Source organism: Nicotiana tabacum, chromosome 10, assembly GCF_000715075.1.
Source record: "Nicotiana tabacum cultivar K326 chromosome 10, ASM71507v2, whole genome shotgun sequence".
NCBI lineage: Eukaryota > Viridiplantae > Streptophyta > Magnoliopsida > Solanales > Solanaceae > Nicotiana > Nicotiana tabacum.
In genome coordinates, this window is record NC_134089.1 from 157,752,952 (window position 1) to 157,771,624 (window position 18,673).

At 38.8% G+C, this 18,673-nt stretch overlaps 1 protein-coding gene across 2 annotated transcripts; it reads left to right on the forward strand.

Moving 5' to 3' along the window:
- Positions 1-10,919: 10,919 nt before the first annotated feature.
- On the forward strand, positions 10,920-18,638 carry LOC107831020 (protein ACTIVITY OF BC1 COMPLEX KINASE 7, chloroplastic). Of its 2 annotated transcripts, XM_016658731.2 has the most exons (18): positions 10,920-11,293; positions 12,439-13,013; positions 13,180-13,323; positions 13,459-13,584; positions 13,775-13,862; positions 13,940-14,033; positions 14,593-14,686; positions 14,947-15,001; positions 15,094-15,185; positions 15,511-15,681; positions 16,223-16,279; positions 16,406-16,489; positions 17,276-17,360; positions 17,543-17,604; positions 17,686-17,760; positions 17,868-17,972; positions 18,139-18,280; positions 18,371-18,638. In XM_016658731.2, exons 2-18 carry the CDS (start codon positions 12,453-12,455, stop codon positions 18,442-18,444), a joined length of 2,109 nt encoding a protein of 702 aa, XP_016514217.1. In that variant the 5' UTR covers positions 10,920-11,293; positions 12,439-12,452; the 3' UTR covers positions 18,445-18,638. The 2 variants fall into 2 exon arrangements, with proteins under 2 accessions (XP_016514217.1, XP_075079544.1); XM_075223443.1 differs by lacking the exon at positions 15,511-15,681.
- The last annotated feature ends 35 nt before the right edge of the window (positions 18,639-18,673 follow it).

Here is an 18,673-nt window from a genome sequence, read left to right on the forward strand (position 1 = left end):
TAATGTCGCGGCATGACGCATGTTACCCGCACATCACTTTAGATGAAGAAGTTCCACCACGTGGCTGTCATCAAATTTTTCAAGATAAAGCTTGACCCAGTGCCCATTAACTCTGTAAACTTCACCATTTTTGTTCCTTAGATCAAGATCACCAAATGATGTCACGAACACAACTTCAAATGGCCCACTCCACTTTGACTTGAGCTCCCGGAAATAGACGTAACCGGGAATTGAACATGAGAACCATATCTCCAACCTTGAACTACCCTAGTGCCTTTCTACCCATTAGATTCAACAATAGCAATTTTCTTATTAGCATAATTTAGTTCTAATTAGTAATTGATAATATTAGTTTGTTAAAGAAAATTCAAAAGATGTTTGGAAGTGACATTTGGAATAATTACACAACTCTAGTCTAGATAGATACTCGACTCCATTCCTAGCTCCCTGTGGAAATCGATCCCGACCCTCATATCGGGTAAAAGCTATTGCGACCCTCTCTTCCTACTTTTTAGTAGTGTGGAGTTGGCTGCGATCACTTTTTGGCACCGTTGCTGGAGAGATAACGGTTTTGGCTATCTGTTTAGTTAGTTTTGTGTATTGTTTTCTTTCCTTCTTTGTTACTTACTTGTTTGTGTCATTACTCAGGTACCAACATGGCTTTAAACAACGTTAATGATCCTCTTGGAAACATGATAGCGGGGGAGGAGGTAGATGATCTTGAGCAAGATGAGGTGCCTCTTGCACCTCAAGGTCAATGGAGAGGCCGGAATGCCAATGTTAATCCAAATGACAATATTCCAGACCCTCCCCCGATTCCTCCAAGAGTGGTTCCCAGAGTATTATCGAACTAGGGCTACACAAGTGCTATTGTCCCACCCCGAATCCGGGCGGGCAACTTTCAGATAACCAATGTGATGTTGACCTTACTTGAGCAGCGTGGGTACTTCACGGGCGCTGCAAATCAAAATGCCTACAAACATCTCAAGGGGTTCGTAGATACATGCTACGGGAGCAAACAAATGAATGTGTCCGAGGATGCGTTGAGATTGAGACTTTTCCCGTTCTCACTTCGGGGAAAGGCATTGGATTGGCTCGAGAGACTCCCCAACCATTCCATCACAACCCCCGATGAGTTGGCGGATAAGTTTATTGCCAAATTCTTCTCTCCTAGTCATATGGCGGCACTTCGAGATGAAATATTAGCCTTCAAGAAAGAACCAACGGAACCTTTTCATGAGATTTGGGAGAGGTATAGAGCGATGGTGAAGGAGTGCCCAAATAATAATATGACCGAGGCCATGATCCAAAAAACCTTCTACCGGGGCATAAATACTACAAATCAATGCATTGTTAATCAATTGGCCGGGGCAATTTTATGAAACTTTCTTATGAGGAGGCATTTGATGTACTTGATGAAATGGCGGACACTTCTTCAGCATGGCAAAGTAGAGCAAATATGTCTCAAGGTGACCCTACGGTTATCCATTTGCACAAGGAATTACATGATCACGGGCAAGCGATAGCTGAGCTTACAACTACTATGAACCAATTGGCTAAGGCACAGTTGCAACAAGTTCAGAATCCTCGCCAAGTGAATGCCATGGAGGGTGTTAGTATGCTTGTCAACAAGAGAAGGCAAGGGAGGAAACAAAATCAAGGAAATTCTGAGCAATTTGTTGATGAATATGATGGGTGTCAAAATGATGGTTATGATGATCAAAGTGAAGAGGTACAATATGTCAACAACTATCAAGGCAATAGAGCCAACTCTTCAAACCAACAATGGCCACCCCAAGGAAATTGGGGCAATCAACAACAAAGTGGTGGCAATTGGAACAACAACCAAAACAACAATTGGGGTAATCAAAACAACAACCAAGGCAATTGGAATGGAAATAACAATAATTGGGGCAACAAAAACAATCAAGGCGGGTGGAACAACAATGGAAACCAAGGCATCTGGGGGCAAGTCTTTCAAATGCCCCCAATGTACCAACAACCGAATAATCCACCCCCTTTCCCTCCTCAAGGTCCTAGTTCTTCTGGTAATGATATGGGTAGAATTGAAATGATGTTCGAGTAGATGATGAAGAGGAATGCGGATTTGGTTGCACAGTTAGCTTCTCACAACACCTCTATCCGAAACTTGGAGGTGCAATTAGGCCAAATCTCTTAGTCATTGAATACTCGCCCAAATGGTGCTCTACCAAGTGATACGGTAGTGACCCCAAAGGGTGGGAACAATCATGTTATGGTGGTCACAACAAGAAGTGGGAGAGGCGGTGATGTGAATGCCTCTAAGCAAAAGCAAATCGTGGATGATGATGTTGAGTTGCAAGAGGATGAAGTCCCTTTGGTAGTTGAAGATGTGATTGATGAAAATGTGAACAATGAAGTGAGGATTGATATTCAAGAAGTCGAAGTGGAAACCCAAAATGATGTGAAACCGTCTAGGGAACACATAATTGACATGCCGGAGCCGGTTGTGCCAAAAGAAAAGGCTCCTTTGCCAAGACCACCTCCACCTTATCCTCAAAGGCTCGCAAAGTAGAAGAATGATAATCAGTTTAAAAAGTTCATTGATATGATGAAGAGCTTATCTATTAATGTGCCTCTGGTGGAGGCACTTGAGCAAATGTCGGGTTATGCAAAATTCATGAAAGACTTGGTTACAAAGAAGCGTTCTATGAATTGTGAAACTATAAAGATGACTCACCAAGTTAGCGCTATAGTGCATTCAATGGTCCCGAAGCTTGAAGATCCCAGTGCTTTCACCATTCTTTGCACCATTGGGAGTGCGGATTTTGCCAAAGGTCTTTGTGACTTAGGAGTTAGTATCAATTTGATGCCCTGCTCGGTTTTCAAAACTTTGGGTATCGGGCAACCTAGGCCAACTTCAATGAGTCTTCAAATGGCAGATCGATCGATGAAGCGACCTTTGGGCATTATTGATGATGTGCTTGTCCGGGTGGACAAATTCATATTGTTGGCCGACTTTGTGATTTTGGAATGTGAGGTGGACTATGAGGTTCCTATTATCTTGGGCATACCTTTTATTGCAACGAGGAAGGCATTGGTTGATGTTGAAGCGAGTGAGCTCACTTTCCGAGTGGGAGATGAAAAGGTCATTTTCCACTTTGCAAATCTATGAAGCAACCCAATAGCACCGAGGTGTGCTCATTTGTAGACCTTGTCATAGCTGTGATTGTGGATGATACCAGTGCTATGATCAATGTGGAGGATCCTCTTGAAGCAGTGCTCTTAAAAATGGATGTCAATGATGATGCTAGTAGAGTGGAGTACCAGAATGCCCTACATGGGATGAGATCTTATTCTTATGATCCAAGGAAATTATCTTTGGATCTTGAAAATCGGAAAACTCTACGAACAAAGCCATCAATTGAGGAGCCACCAGTGTTAGAGTTGAAACCACTTCCTCCACACCTCAGGTATGAATTCTTAGGCTCAAATTCAACTTTACCAGTTATTCTTTCTTCTTCCCTTACTAACATGCAAGTTGAGGCCACTTTGGTGGTGCTTCAAAAGTGGAAAAGGGCAATTGGATGGACTCTAGCTGACATTCGGGGAATAAGCCCCGCATTTTGCATGCACAAAATTATCTTGGAGGAGGATCCAAAGCCTTCCTTGGAGCATCAAAGAAGATTGAACGAGGCTATGAAAGAAGTTATGAAGAAATAGGTGATCAAATGGTTGGATGCCGGGGTTGTGTACCCCATTTCTGATAGCTCGTGGACTTCTCCGGTGCAATGTGTACCGAAGAAGGGTGGTATAACTGTGGTGACCAATGACAACAATGAACTTATTCCTACTCGGACAATCATAGGTTGGAGAGTTTGCATGGACTACCGCAAGCTAAACAAGGTGACCCGAAAGGACCATTTCCCATTGCCATTCCTTGACCAAATGCTTGATCGTCTCGCGGGGCGTGCTTTTTATTTCTTTTTGGATGGTTACTCGGGGTATAATCAAATCTTAATTGCCCTGGAGGACCAAGAGAAGACCACCTTTACTTGTCCATATGGAACCTTCGCCTTCTCTCGAATGTCGTTCGGATTGTGTAATGCTCCGGCGACATTCCAAAGATGCATGATAGCTATTTTCACCGACATGGTGGAAGATATATTGGAGGTCTTCAAGGATGATTTCAGCGTAGTTGGTGATTCCTTTGAAGAGTGTTTGGGTAATTTGGATAGAGTGTTGGCCTGGTGTGAAGACACAAACCTCATACTCAATTGGGAAAAATGTCATTTCATGGTTGAAGAGGGTATAGTGTTGGGTCACAAAATCTCAAAGCATGGAATTAAAGTTGACAAAGCCAAGATAGAGGTGATTTCAAGGCTTCCTCCCCCTATTTCTGTCAAAGGGGTGAGGAGTTTTCTTGGGCACGCGGGTTTTTACCGGAGGTTCATAAAAGATTTTTTCAAAGTGGTACACCCTTTGTGCAAGTTGCTAGAGAAAGATGCAAAGTTTTTGTTCGATGAGAGTTGTATGCAAGCATTCGAGCTTCTCAAGATCAAGTTGACTTATACCCCCATCATTACCGCACCAAATTGGAGATTGCCTTTTGAGCTCACGTGCGATGCTAGTGACGTTGCGGTTGGGGCTGTTTTGGGCCAAAGGATCAATAAGATGTTTCATCCGGTGTACTACGCAAGTAAGACCATGAATGAGGCTCAAAGGAACTATACAGTCACCGAGAAAGAGTTGTTGGCTATTGTGTTTGCTATGGAAAAGTTTCGACCTTATCTTATGGGGGCCAAAGTTATAGTGCACACCGATCATGCCGCCCTTAGGTACTTGATGACAAAGAAAGACTCCAAGGCAAGATTGATGAGATGGGTGCTACTACTCCAAGAGTTTGATCTAGAAATTGTGGACCGGAAAGGTAGTGAGAATTAAGTGGCGGACCACTTGTCCCGTTTGGAGGAGGAGGGGAGACCTTGTGATGGCCTTGAGATAAATGATTCATTTCTCAACGAAAAACTCCTTTCGGTGTCAATGAATGATATGCCATGGTTTGCCGATGTTGCCAATTACCTTGTGACCGGAATAATTCCGTATGAGCTCTCTTCTAACCAAATGAAGAACACTACTAAAAAAACCAAGGTTTAGCGATGGACAAAATCTGTAGCTAAACAAAAAAATCCGTCGCTAATCTCATTTAGCGACGGATTAGCAACGGATTATCAAAAGATTCTTCTAGCAACGAGCATTTTAGCGACAGATTAACGACGACGTTCGTAGCTAAATCTAGTTTTTTTTGTAGTGGAAGCTCAAGCGGGATAGCTTGGATTTTTATTGGGATGAGCCATACTTGTTCAAGATTTGCATGGATGGTGTGATTCGTAGATGTGTCCCGGAGGAAGAACAATTGAGTATCTTAGAGGCTTGCCATTCTTCAGCCTATGGTGGCCATCATGATGGGGTAAGGACCGCCTCGAAAGTTCTTAGTTGTGGATTCTATTGGCCCACCTTGTTCAAAGATGCGAGCGATTTGGTGAAGAGGTGTGATGAGTGCCAAAGCATGGGCATAATTTCAAAAAGGGATGAGATGTCTCTCAATACCATTCTTAAAGTGGATATCTTTGATGTTTGGGGCATCGATTTCATGGGTCCATTTGTTAGCTCTTGTGGGAATACTTACATTCTCGTGGCGGTTGAATATGTCTCAAAATGGGTTGAAGCCGTGACTTTGCCTAATAATGAAGCCCGGAGTGTTGTTGCATTTCTTAAAAAGAGCATCTTCACAAGGTTTGGCACTCCTCGTGTGATTATTAGTGATGGGGGGTCTCACTTTTGCAATAAAGATTTTGACACATTGCTTTCCAAGTATGGTGTCAATCATAAAGTTTCGGCCCCTTATCATCCTCAAGCTAGTGGTCAAGTGGAAGTCTCCACCAGAGAAATTAAAAGTATCTTGTCAAAGACAGTCAATGCAAATAGGACCGATTGGTCGAAGAAGTTGGATGATGCTCTATGGGCTTATCGGACGGCTTACAAAACTCCGATTGGGTATATCTCCGTATCTGTTGGTGTTTGGAAAAGCTTGTCATCTTCCGGTTGAGTTAGAGCACAAGGCCATGTGGGCTTTGAAGAAGTTGAATTTGGAATGGGATGTTGCGGCAAATCTTCGTGTTGAACAACTCAATGATCTCGATGAGTTTAGATTCCATGCCCACTCAAGTTCATCCTTGTATAAGGACAAAATGAAGTACCTTCACGACAAATATGCTTTCACCTAGGTGGCTAATTGACAGATAAATGCTTCTAAAGTTCGATTGACATGATTGGGGAAATATGCTATAACCGTTGCACAATTTTACCCACTCTCACACCTCTCGGTAGAGAGAGTGATTTTGTCTAATTGACTCTCGAAAGACCAAATGGGTAGGCAAATTAGCTCAAGCAACTAGGGTTCAAGTTGGGTAATTACTCTCTCGAGGTTTAACCCTTTAATTGGGACTATCAATTCTCTTGAGTCCATCCCAATTCCTTGTTGGGTCAATTTTGGAGACTTAGGTTCTCTTTCTCAAGAAGAGCCAAGTCAACTTAGTACAAACCAGTGTTTGCAACCACCAATTCATAGATTAAACCATAAAATTGACCCAAATAACAAACACCCATAGTCAATCTAACAATAGTTGGCAACACCCATCAATTACACACACTAGGGTTGAGCCACAACCCTAGCTAATGGGTTTAGCTACTCATGCTTGAAGGAGAAAATAGAGAAATAGATGAACAACAAGACATATTAATTTAAAAGCTAATGTAAATACAGAGAATCTATCGTAAAATCTAAGTTAAGATGCCAAAAAATGGCTACACAATATCTTCTCACGAGCGCAGCTACGTTCTGGAAATAACTGATGACCTAAAAATGGTAAAATATTCTATTTATACTAGGCTAGAAAAACTGGACAAAATTACCCCTGCAGGGTCAGTGCGGGCAGTATAAAATGGACAACGGTCGCACTAGGCTCTTGGACTTCAATTCTGGGCTCTCTGAGCTTGGGCTACGCGGACTGCGTAGAATGGACCGCGGCCGCAGAGGCAGCTGGCGCGGTCTGCACAATCATGACCGCGGACCGCATGGCTTGAACTTTGGCATTTTCCATCTCTCTGAATCTCTCTTCCGCGGACCGCTCAAAAAGGTAGTGCGGCCGTGGAACCTTTACTGCGGACCCCGCAATGTATACTGCGGCCGCGTTGCCTGAAGCCTGGTTTTGCCATCTCTCCGAATCACCTAGTGCGGCCGCATTCGACTTTGTGCGGTCCGCACTAGGCTTGTTTGCCGTCATTTTACTTTGTCTGTGATACTTGAGCAGGTTTCACTCCTTTTTAGCCGATCTTTGACATTTCGTCACTTTGTCGATCAAACCTGCAATCAAACACAAATTATGAGACTTTTGAGACTATTTTGTAACAATTTATAATCAAAGCATAGGCAATAAGGAGCATGAAACTCGTTAAAATCCCTACTTATCAGGCATATAGAGGCTTTTACATGCTTTGGCATAACAATCTTTATTCAAATTGACTTGAAGTCTAGGCATTTGTAGCGCATATTCTGTATTTTAACACACCTTCAAATAATAAGATAACATGATGAAAGCCTTGGGACATATATGTTTTTCAACACAAGAACATTTCGAAATAGTAATTTCTTAACGAGCAATTTGGGACTTACACTAATAGCATGAACACCAATGGGTGCAATTCTAAGAAGAGGGATTTTTAGCCATACATACCTCAATAGAGCTTTCCTTAAATTCTACAATAATTCTGGAACTCTTAGAACCTTCAATCTTTTTTAGGAATATAACAAGTTGATTCAAGAATTAGAAGGATAATCAAGATTCTAGATCATTTCAGCACATTATCAAACACTAGGTGTGCATTACGTTTTAAGACCCTTTTGTGCAAGATTCCATCATTACACCTCCCATCTTTTACCATTTTTAGCTCACAATCCTCCCACATTCTTGCACCACACATCATGCAAAATAGACAACCCTCAAACCCATGAACCATCTTGCTAATTACCCATTTTTAGAAGAAATTTTGAAATTAAGAGCTAGGGCATAAATTCTTACCTTTAAGATGAAGACTTAGTGAACTTTACTTGACAATCGTCAAGGTTTTAAGCAAGGATTGAGTAATTTTTTTTACGAAGAACCTTTCTCCCTCTAGGACCCTCTTTTTCACTTTAAAGGTATCAGAAAATAGGCTCAAAATGAGCTATAGCATATGATATATCGACATAGGATCGGGTCTGAAAATTAAAAATTTGGAGCTCCGACACGGATCTGCGGTTGCATATGCGAGCGCATAATGGCTATGTGGTCCGCGAAAAATGGCCCTCAGGGACTTGAATTTTCTGCTCCGGTTTGCAACAAATATGCGGTCTGCAGACCTGTTCTACGTTCGCATAATGTGCCGCAAAACCTCCCTTCGCAAAAGTTCAAGGACGATTATGCAACCAAAGTGTGCCGCGCGAAATGGTTATGCGTTCGCATAATTGTCCACGAAACTGACCTCAAAATTGGGCAAAAAGACTGCCTCACTCTGCGGGCCAAAATGTGACCCGCAAAGTTATTATGCGGCCGCATAATGGCCCGCAAAAATGTACACTTCTGCAAAATATTTTTCTTTAACTCTGAAGTGTACTGTTCTATCCAAAAAGTCCGAAGAGTTTCTACTTATTATAACTCATAAATCTAACTTTGCACCACGAAATTCCGAATTTTAAGTAAAATTTTACGGAGCCTTACAAAAAACTTAAGGTAAGACTTTCAAAATTTGTGATTTAAAATAAGCTATAGACATTTGTATAGTCATAAATCATCTCATTACGAATAAAATAAAATTCTAAAATTAAATTATTTTTAAATAAGGAAATTAAACATTCTTTTTTACGACCAATTAAAAAAAGTATGTCACATAAATTAGAATAAAAAAATAGTTGTTTAGTGGTCAATTAACATAACAGTTGGTGATAATTATACATGGTGAGCTAACCTTCTAAAGAAAGAAAAGCGAAAAGAAAACGGGTGAAATTTAAAAATAGCCATATTTACGATTGGTAATTGAAAAATAGCCACAATTTCAAAAGTAATCAAAATTTAGCCACTTTTATGTAAAGATAAATCTGAACGAAAACACTATTCGAAATATAGAAAATATTCCAGCATAATATACTAAAAATTTAGCTGACCAACCGAATATGTTAAAGAAGAATTAACCCAAATAGTCGTCCACCCAACCTCTTAAACTAAAAATAGCCGGTGAAGGTATAATATATACATAATTTATATATTATATGTGTATAATTATGTATAATAAATTTACAAACTATGTACATGGCTAAAAAAAGTAAACAGTGAATATGGACGGCTCTTTGTGTAAAGATTCCTGCTAAAAGCCCCCAACTCCTCGATAAAAATAGCACGGTATAGCCAGTTTTCGGACTGGTCATTCAAAAATAGCCAGCATTTACGAAGTCAATAAAAAATAGCCACTATTTTGCTGCAACAGAGAACGGTCCAGCATAATATACTGGAGTTCGGTGCACCTGTGTATGAACTCCAGCATATTATGCTGGACCAATATACTTTGCTGGCTCTAGTATAATATACTGGAGACTGGAGCACCGATGCTCCAAACTTCAGTATATTATACTGCACAATTATACTTGCTGGAACTCCAGTATATTATGCTGGAGTTCTAGTGCACTTATGCTGGAACTCCATCATATTATGCTGGAATTCTCATACTTATCTTGGAACTCCAGCATAATATGTTGGAGTTCAAGCATACTTATGCTGGAACTCCAGTATAATATACTGGCGTATTTTTCGGGTTTTGAACAATGTTTTCGCTCGGATTTATCGTTACATGAAAAGTGGCTAAATTTTGATTATTTTTTAAATTGGGCTATTTTTAAACGACCAGTTATAAATCTGGCTATTTTTGAATTTCTCCCCGACCGGTCTGAAGTGAGTCAGCCCAGGAGGGAGACTAGTGGGCCTCCCAGCCCAATTACAATTAAAGTTTTTTCTTGAATCTGTTCGTTAGCTAACCGCTACAAAACGGACATTTTGCAAAGATGGTCGTTTTAAGTTGTTGGCTAACGACCCTATATATATAAAAAAAAATATACATTTTGCTTGTTATTATTTTGAAAGCAGCTATTCTATGTAATTTTTCCAAATATTTAGCATAAATATGCATAGGTGCCAATACTACGTACAAACTTTCAGGGCTTAATTAATTAAGTAGTTAAAGCTTTTGGATTAAATAGGGAATTAATAAGTATTTGGTTCCTATTTCGACATTGGTCCAACATAATTTTTATCATTTTATTGATCATTACGCCACAATCTTTTGTACTTACATATTTATACTTTTTATTAATGTCAATGAATTAATATCCTTTTTTACAAGGATAATTTCGATAAAGTACTTAATATAAAAAAGTTAGGTAATAATTTCTCTTTTATATTCCTAAAACTAAAATTTTATAACAAAAAGAAGCACATGGAAGCTAAGATGCGAACCACATGTTCCCTTAAATTGTACGATATAATTGATACTTCTAACTTTTTTTCGTAATAGACGCATTCAATAATTGAAACAAGACACTGTAGTACAAGAAAATAAAATATATATATTTATAGGCAAGACTTCTTAAAATATATAATTCGTAATCTTAAAAATAAGACGTCATATAATTTTTATAGTAAGGTGGGTTAAAACATTTTTACATTCCTTCCCGTCCGTCCCTTTGTTGATTTTTATATGTGAAAAGAGTGAGAGTATGAGTTGTAAGGAGAATAAAATGAACACGTCAGAGCACCAGTAACAGTCAACCAAAAGAAATAAAAGGAAATTAGGTGGACAACGCAATGGAAATGGTGGTGGTTATTCATTTCAATATCCCATTTTCTCTTCTTTGTCTGTTAGTTAGTTCCTTCACTGAAAATTGTCAAGTTTATGATTTTGTGAATAAACTGAAAAGAAACAAAAATATCAAAAGGAAGTGCCAAGAGTGCACGTTAAGTGTTTGCTCTTTTTTCAGCTTTTCTTTTGAGAGCAAACAGACCAAACTAAGTGACCCAACAATTTGGCAGCAGAAACTATAACCAAACTCACTTCTTTTAAAAGTGTTCAATTTTTTTTTATAGAAGATTGATTAACAATTTGAAAGGCTCTGATTGTGATTCTTGTTCTTCTTCTTCTTCTTCTTCTTCTTCTTCTTCAATTCACTGTAAGTGCTTCTGCTCTCTCACTATTTTAGATCCTAATGCGTATTTTGGTAAGTGGGGTGGGAAAAGTTTGACTTTTTATTAGGATTGCTATGATGGGATTTGTATGTGAAACTTTAGAGTGTGAGTTCAAGATTGATGTTTTCCCTGCTTTTGTTGTTAATAGAATCTATTATTCCCTTTTTCTTGGATAATATGTTTATTGGTTTCACTGACTCTGAATTATTCATGGCTATGTTTATTTTGTCATGCCACTGTCTGTTATTTTGTGTCAAATACAACTGACCAAAGTGTTGATATGCGAATGATAGGCCCGCCGTTTGTCTGTGTCTTTTTGTTCTGGTTAGAGGCTTGTATGTACATGAGTTGAGCGTACATGGAGAAATGAGGATTCATATAGTCAACTCCAACTTGTTTGAGACTAAGACGTAGTTGTTATTGTTGTTGTAGAGGCTTGTATGTCCATGTAGGGTCAGTGTGAGATTTAAAGATCGAATCTTATTTTCCTTAAAAGGTCAGGTACTTAGAATTGGGATGAAATGGTCCTGAATAGAGCGGAATGGATATCGGCGATTCATAGACAAAACCAAATTAATTCAGGATTGAGGAGTAGTTGATTGACTAGATTGTGTCAAGGGGATGCATAATTTAGTTCCTGGGGATAGGGGCTGATGAATCAGAATGTGCAAAGGAATTTCTTAATATTTTAAATCTAGCTGTTCCTGAACAATTGTGTTTGAACAAACTTGAGTGATCAAATTAAAGATAGGAGGGAAACAATTGTTGTGGTTATAAAGGAGGCAAGTGATTTGGTAAAGAATTTGATGTTGGTTCAACCAAAAAAAAACCAGTGAATTCTCACAAGTGGGGTGTGGGGTGTGGGGTGGGTGAGATGTACGCAGCCTTACCCCCTACCCTGGAAGGCAGATTGCGCAATACTAATATTCTCATGCAAATTGCTCGTAGTTGTAGATGTAAAATGTTTTATGAGCTACCATGTATGACCATTTTGTTTAATTATATTGATTATAGTTTCTTTATTCTTGATGTAATAGCTCTTTCTTTACTACTCCTAGTGAAGGAGTTGAAGTTTGCTTATTGCTGGCTCTAATAAACATTTTTGATCTCTTAATTGGCTCATGTTCAGGTTTCATATCATAAATGGCGGCAATGTTAGCTTCTCAAAGCTGTTATTGCCGCAGAGGAGAACTGATAAATCATGGAAGCAATGTAAACAACCTCAGTTCTTCAGGCTCAATCTCTATCCTATTCTTGTCAAAATTTGATAGACAATATGGTAAACCACCTAGAAAGATTCACCGGCTAAAAGTGCAAATGCAACAAACTGAGTCCCCTGAAAAAGTTGGTATAAATGGTCGTCCAGTTAAAATGGTACCTACGAGTGAAGTCACAAAGAGAAAAGTGCAGTCGGTAAATGGTGCTGAGATAGTCAATGGTTCCACACAAAGAATTAATGGCGCAAGTATAGTTAAGCGAGTTGCTGCTCCAGCCCCTGTGAAGAAACAAAAATCTAAAGAACTTCCGCCCGTTGAAGGTCTAAAGGTTTTACCTTCAGATGAAGGTTTCAGCTGGGCTAATGAGAACTACAACTCAGTCCAAAGAAGTATAGATGTGTGGTCCTTTGTCCTTTCATTACGGGTTCGTGTATTCTTGGACAATGCAAAATGGACATATGTGGGAGGCTTCACTGAAGATAAACAGGTTAGTTTTTCTCTTCTCTCTATATTCAATTTGAATTGATATTTGAGGGTAACACAGCACCAAGTCCGGAGAAGAAATCATACAATCATACTCTCACATCACTTCCTCGTCTTCTCGGATTATGTGGTTTTATGAGTATTATGAGTTACAAGCTTTGTACCTGCAGAAAATCAGAAGACGTGGAACTGCGTCATGGTTAAGAGAATGTGTGCTGCAGCTTGGTCCTACTTTTATCAAACTTGGGCAGTTATCCTCTACTAGATCGGATCTATTTCCTCGAGAATTTGTTGACGAGCTTGCTAAGTTGCAGGTATAGCGTGGCTTCTCTCTGAGAAAGTGAACCTGCTCTCCTCAATCACTTGCAAAATTATCTGTGTATTAGTTCACGCTTGAACTGAATTATCCGAGCATGACTTTGATTTTATATTTCATTGTAATCATTCAGGACAGAGTACCTGCCTTCTCCCCGAAGAAAGCAAAAGAGTTTATTAAAAAGGAGCTGGGAGTTCCAGTTGATATTTTGTATAAAGAGTTTGAAGATCAACCCATTGCAGCAGCTAGTCTTGGTCAGGTGTTTGATTTATTTATATTTTTCTTTTGTATCTTAGAAGTGAAATGTGTTCTTTAAGCTCTGAATTGATGTTATACATTCCATCAAATGGTTAACCGTTTATTTAGATTGTAGCTAGACATTGTGCAACTAGTCTTCGATGTGCTGCAAGTAATTCTTCCTGATTTTCATGTTCCTAAAATGCTGTTAGGTGCATCGGGCTATCTTACATAATGGTGAGAAAGTTGTTGTAAAAGTTCAGAGACCCGGCCTAAAGAAACTATTTGACATTGATCTGAGTAAGTATTATGCGCTAAAGTTAGTCAATCTTGCTTAATATTTACTGGAAATTCAAATCATTCTTCTTTTGATGCAGAAAATTTGAAGTTGATTGCGGAGTACTTTCAGAAAAGTGAAACTCTCGGCGGTCCAACTCGGGACTGGATAGGAATATATGAAGAATGTGCTAAGTAAGCCAGAATTTTCTAATCCATCCTCTTAAGAAGCTAAGACTAATTGGCAGTAGCTAGAACAAGCAATTTTCTCCCCTTTATGCTATTTTATTACTCATCCCACTTCCCTATCTCTTGTTGAATTAGTTAAACAATTCAACCTTTCTTTTCATTCTAGCCAATGAAGTCATCTAGTTGTCGAACCCCTTCCATTGATATTGGTTTTCACATTATTTAAAAAAAGAGGAAGTTTCAGAAAAGAAGTTTGAGGGTGAAAATTGCGCAAGACCATGTGACCTCAGGGACGATAAAGGTTCAGAAGTCAAACTTAAAGAATGCACATCTGTTATCTGGCAAGAACTGCAGACCTTGATTCTCAGTTAGAGTTGCTTTACTCAGTATTCTATATCCTCTACTTATTTTCAGTATTACTTCTCATAAGCTTATCTTTGTTTTTTTGGATAATTCAGTGTCCAACAAGTCACCATTTGGTTGAGATTCAATTAGAATCCTCCAATGTTATGTTAAAAAGAAAGGATAAATGTCTTCTAAACTTTGTCTTCATGAAAACTTTCAGGATATTGTATGAGGAAATCGATTATATAAATGAAGGGAAGAATGCTGATAGATTTCGTCGAGACTTTCGCAATATAAAGTGGGTCCGAGTGCCTGTATGTTTCCTTCCAAGTTCCAACAATAATTTATAATTTTCTGTTTTTGTTTTTCACATTAGCAGTTAATTATTCGGCCTCTATTTCATCAATCATTTTGTGGGGAAAGGGTGAAGGAGAGGTGGGCAGTGCAAACAAAAGAACATTTCTGTCAATCTGGCATTTTTCGTGACAGTTTCTTCCTTCTATTACTGGTTGTTACTATAAGTCATTTTGTAATACTTTCTTTCTTAACTTTACCTTTCTCTGTTCCAAAATAGCTGGTATACTGGGACTATACAGCAACGAAGGTTTTGACTCTGGAATATGTCCCAGGTAGAATTCTCTCTGTGCTTTCTCCTCCTTTTTGTTCAATAAATACTTTCATTTGATTTATCTGCTTAAGATTTCATTACCGTAATGAGCAGGGATAAAGATCAATCAATTAGATCAAATAGATGCACGGGGTTATAGCCGATCCCGAATTGCTTCACGTGCCATTGAAGCCTACTTAATTCAGGTGAGTTACTTAATTTTGTAAGCAACCTCCACTTCCAACCAAGAGGTTGTGAGTTCGAGTCTCCCCAAGAGCAAGGTGGGAAGTTCTTCGAGGGAAGGATGCCGGGGGTCTATTTGGAAATAGCCTCTCTACCCCAGGGTAGGGGTAAGGTCTGCGTACACATTATCCTCCCCAGACCCCACTAAGTGGGATTATACTGGGTTGTTGTTGTTGTTGTTACTTAATTTTGTGATCATTCTAAATTAGCAGGATAAATGCGAATCAGCTACGTAGTTGCTATTTTCCTGTGTTTGGTACTACTTTTCCTGACATTACCTAAATGCAGATACTGAGGACTGGTTTTTTCCATGCTGATCCACATCCGGGAAATCTTGCAATTGACACTGACGAAGCTTTAATCTATTATGACTTTGGTATGATGGGAGACATCAAGAGTTTCACAAGAGAGAGATTGTTGGGTCTTTTTTATGCTGTTTATGAAAAGGACGCGAAAAAGGTCAGTCTAGTGTTTCTTTTGTTGGATTATAACAACCCAGTATAATCCCACTTAGTGGGGTATGGGGAGGGTAGTGTGTACGCAGACCTTACCCCTACCCTGGGGTAGAGAGGCTGTTTCCAAGTAGACCCTCGGCATCCTTCCCTCCAAGAACTTCCCACCTTGCTCTTGAGAAGACTCGAACTAACAACCTCTTAGTTGGAAGTGGAGGTTGCTTACCATCAGAGCAACCCCTCGTCTTTTGTTGGATTATACTTTAAAAAAATTAGGAACCCAAATGCTGAGCTAAGCTTATACGCTTTAGTAGTCTTAGTCCAAGCTGATGCAAAAACACCACCTGCTATGGTTATGGTCCCAACCAGCTCTATGTTTATACATATTTTTATTAAAAATTATTTTTTTTCTTTTTTGTGTGGTTTTCCTCCTGTCTGTTGAAGGACATTTACTTATTTTTCTTGCGTTCGGAGATTGCTAAATGCTATGGAGTAGATAGAGCCAATCCTTTGTATACATTAATAAGACAAATATTATGTCTACACAGGTTATGCAAGGACTTATTGATCTGGGAGCACTTCAGCCTACAGGAGACATGTCAGCTGTATGCTATATATCCTGACCCCCAATCCCTGCAAAGAAAAAGGAAAAAAAAAGATCGAATAAATTTAAGGTATTATCTAATACTGGCTATCTATTGACACTACCTAAAACTTTTTGTTCTTCTTAGGTGAGGAGATCTATTCAGTTTTTCTTGGATAACTTGTTGAATCAAAGACCAGATCAACAGCAGACTTTGTCTGCAATTGGTGAGGTACGCAGAATTTGCAATTTTTTCTTTAAAATAACAAAGTTTCTTAGTACTTCTGGCACATTAGGATATCAACTAGAATAATATATGGTGGATTATATTTGCTTCAAATATTTGTATGATTCACTCGTTCAAAAGGTGCTTACGTCGATTAGCCCTAGTTTCTCATGGCATCCCTTTTTGCTTGAAACTCACATTCCCAAGATCCTAAATCGTCTTTTGCAAAGTCTACATCAGAAATTGGAAAATGGTTTAAGAACTTAGACAGACGTGTTGCATTGTTTTTGTTCCATGTCTAGGCACTTACTTTTTGACATTTTTTTACGCGCTGCTATCAAATAAGAAGTTATATTCATAGCTGAAGAAATTCTTATTCGCACACGCCATAGAGGCTTGCATTTTTTCTTCGTCCGCTATTAATAGTTAGTATACCAGTATTCTATATTACATATTAAAGGACTTGAGAGGTTGTTAATAACTGTCAAGGATTAGAACTTAAGAGGTGGCTAGTAAAATATAATCTAGTTGGCCAACAAGTCAAGCAAACAAAACAAAGCATTGATTAAGCAAAAAGAATTAGCTGGTGTTGGCATTAGTTCTAATGGTTTTCTGAATCATTAGCTGTTTTGTGAAGCCGGTTGGATCACACACACTAGACTTTTCAACTAACTTGAAACTTGAACTCAAATAATTAATTGCGTAGCTCTGAAATTTGAAGAACTAGAGGTTACTTTCATTTCAAACTACCTTTGCATGTTTCACAAATGTAACAAGAGGATGATATTGCAGGATTTGTTTGCTATAGCGACTGATCAACCATTCCGTTTTCCGTCGACTTTTACATTTGTGCTCAGGGCATTTTCCACACTTGAAGGTGCTCTCTCTCTCTCTCTCTCTCTCTCTCTCTCTCTCTCTCTCTCTCTCTCTCTCTCTCTCTCTCTCTAGAAAAGAGCAGGGGAACTTCCATTAGTTTAATATAAATGTCAAGATTTCCTCATCTTTTATCAATCTTAGACTTGATACTGAATGTTTCCATCTGTTGTTGTATTATTGCAGGAATCGGCTATATATTGGATCCTGATTTCTCCTTCCCTAAGATTGCAGCACCATATGCACAGGTTGATGATCAAACATCTACACCTTCAGACAATAAAATGCAGCCCCTTTTATCATCTAATGTTATTGGATTTACTCTGCAGGAGCTATTGGACTTGAGACAGAAGCAGCGCAGTGGTCCTCAGCTTGTTCAGGAAATAAGGAAACAAGCCGATGATGTACCTTGTCAAACCTTAATTTGCTTCTTGCTAACAATTTCTTGTTTTAAGATCCTCTCACATAAGCATCACTGATGTATATACCACCTTATGTGAAATACTTTCAGGCACGGACATACACTATTTCCATGCCTTACAGAGTTCAGCGGATAGAAGAGATCGTTAAACAGCTTGAATCCGGAGATTTAAAACTCAGAGTTAGGGTCCTTGAGGTAATTAGTCCAATAGAAATTAGTGTGACTTGCATCAATTATTCGATTTGGTTAACGAGCTTATGGTCTTAGACTGCGATCTACATTGAATGAACATCTCTAACAAATAGTCTAATGCAAATCATTTCATTTTTCTAATACTTCTTGAAATTGTGACCTTTTTAAGTCTGAGAGAGCAGCTCGAAAAGCTACAATTCTTCAAATGGCAACCATGTACACAGTTATAGGGGGTACGCTCCTAAATCTTGGTGTCACATTTAGCAATCAAGGAAGTCAAATATTTGCAAATGGATCTTTTATTGGTGCAGGTGATCTTTTAAAGACTATCTTCAGGTTTAGTAAATTTTAATTGCACTTGTTTTTGCTGCCAAATATTAACCTTATCTTTCTGTATGCAGGTGTTTTCCTTACTCTCTTTATTAGGTCCATGCAAAGAGTGAACAAACTTGATAAATTTGAGAAAATGATTTAAAGTCATTATACATTTCCTCCTTTTCCCCCTTTTGGCTTTTGTCTATTTTATTTTATTTTAATTATTATTTTTGTGGGGGAGAGAGGGAGGGGGGAGCTGAAATGTTCCTCAAATTTGTAACCATGTCCAGATTTATGTATAGCAGTAAATTCATATTTTATACTTCAAAATTAAGGAATGCATCTTTATCTCCAGACTGGAATTACTCTCTCACAATGGTTAAAAAGCT

Excerpts from the sequence above, each read along its gene's own strand:
- LOC107831020 (XM_016658731.2), top strand. The coding sequence starts at position 12,453 with ATGGCGGCAATGTTAGCTTCTCAAAGCTGTTATTGCCGCAGAGGAGAA. Across the intron at positions 13,014-13,179 it reads GCTTCACTGAAGATAAACAG|AAAATCAGAAGACGTGGAAC; the intron begins GTTAGTTTTTCT and ends TTGTACCTGCAG. Across the intron at positions 13,863-13,939 it reads ACTATTTGACATTGATCTGA|AAAATTTGAAGTTGATTGCG; the intron begins GTAAGTATTATG and ends CTTTTGATGCAG.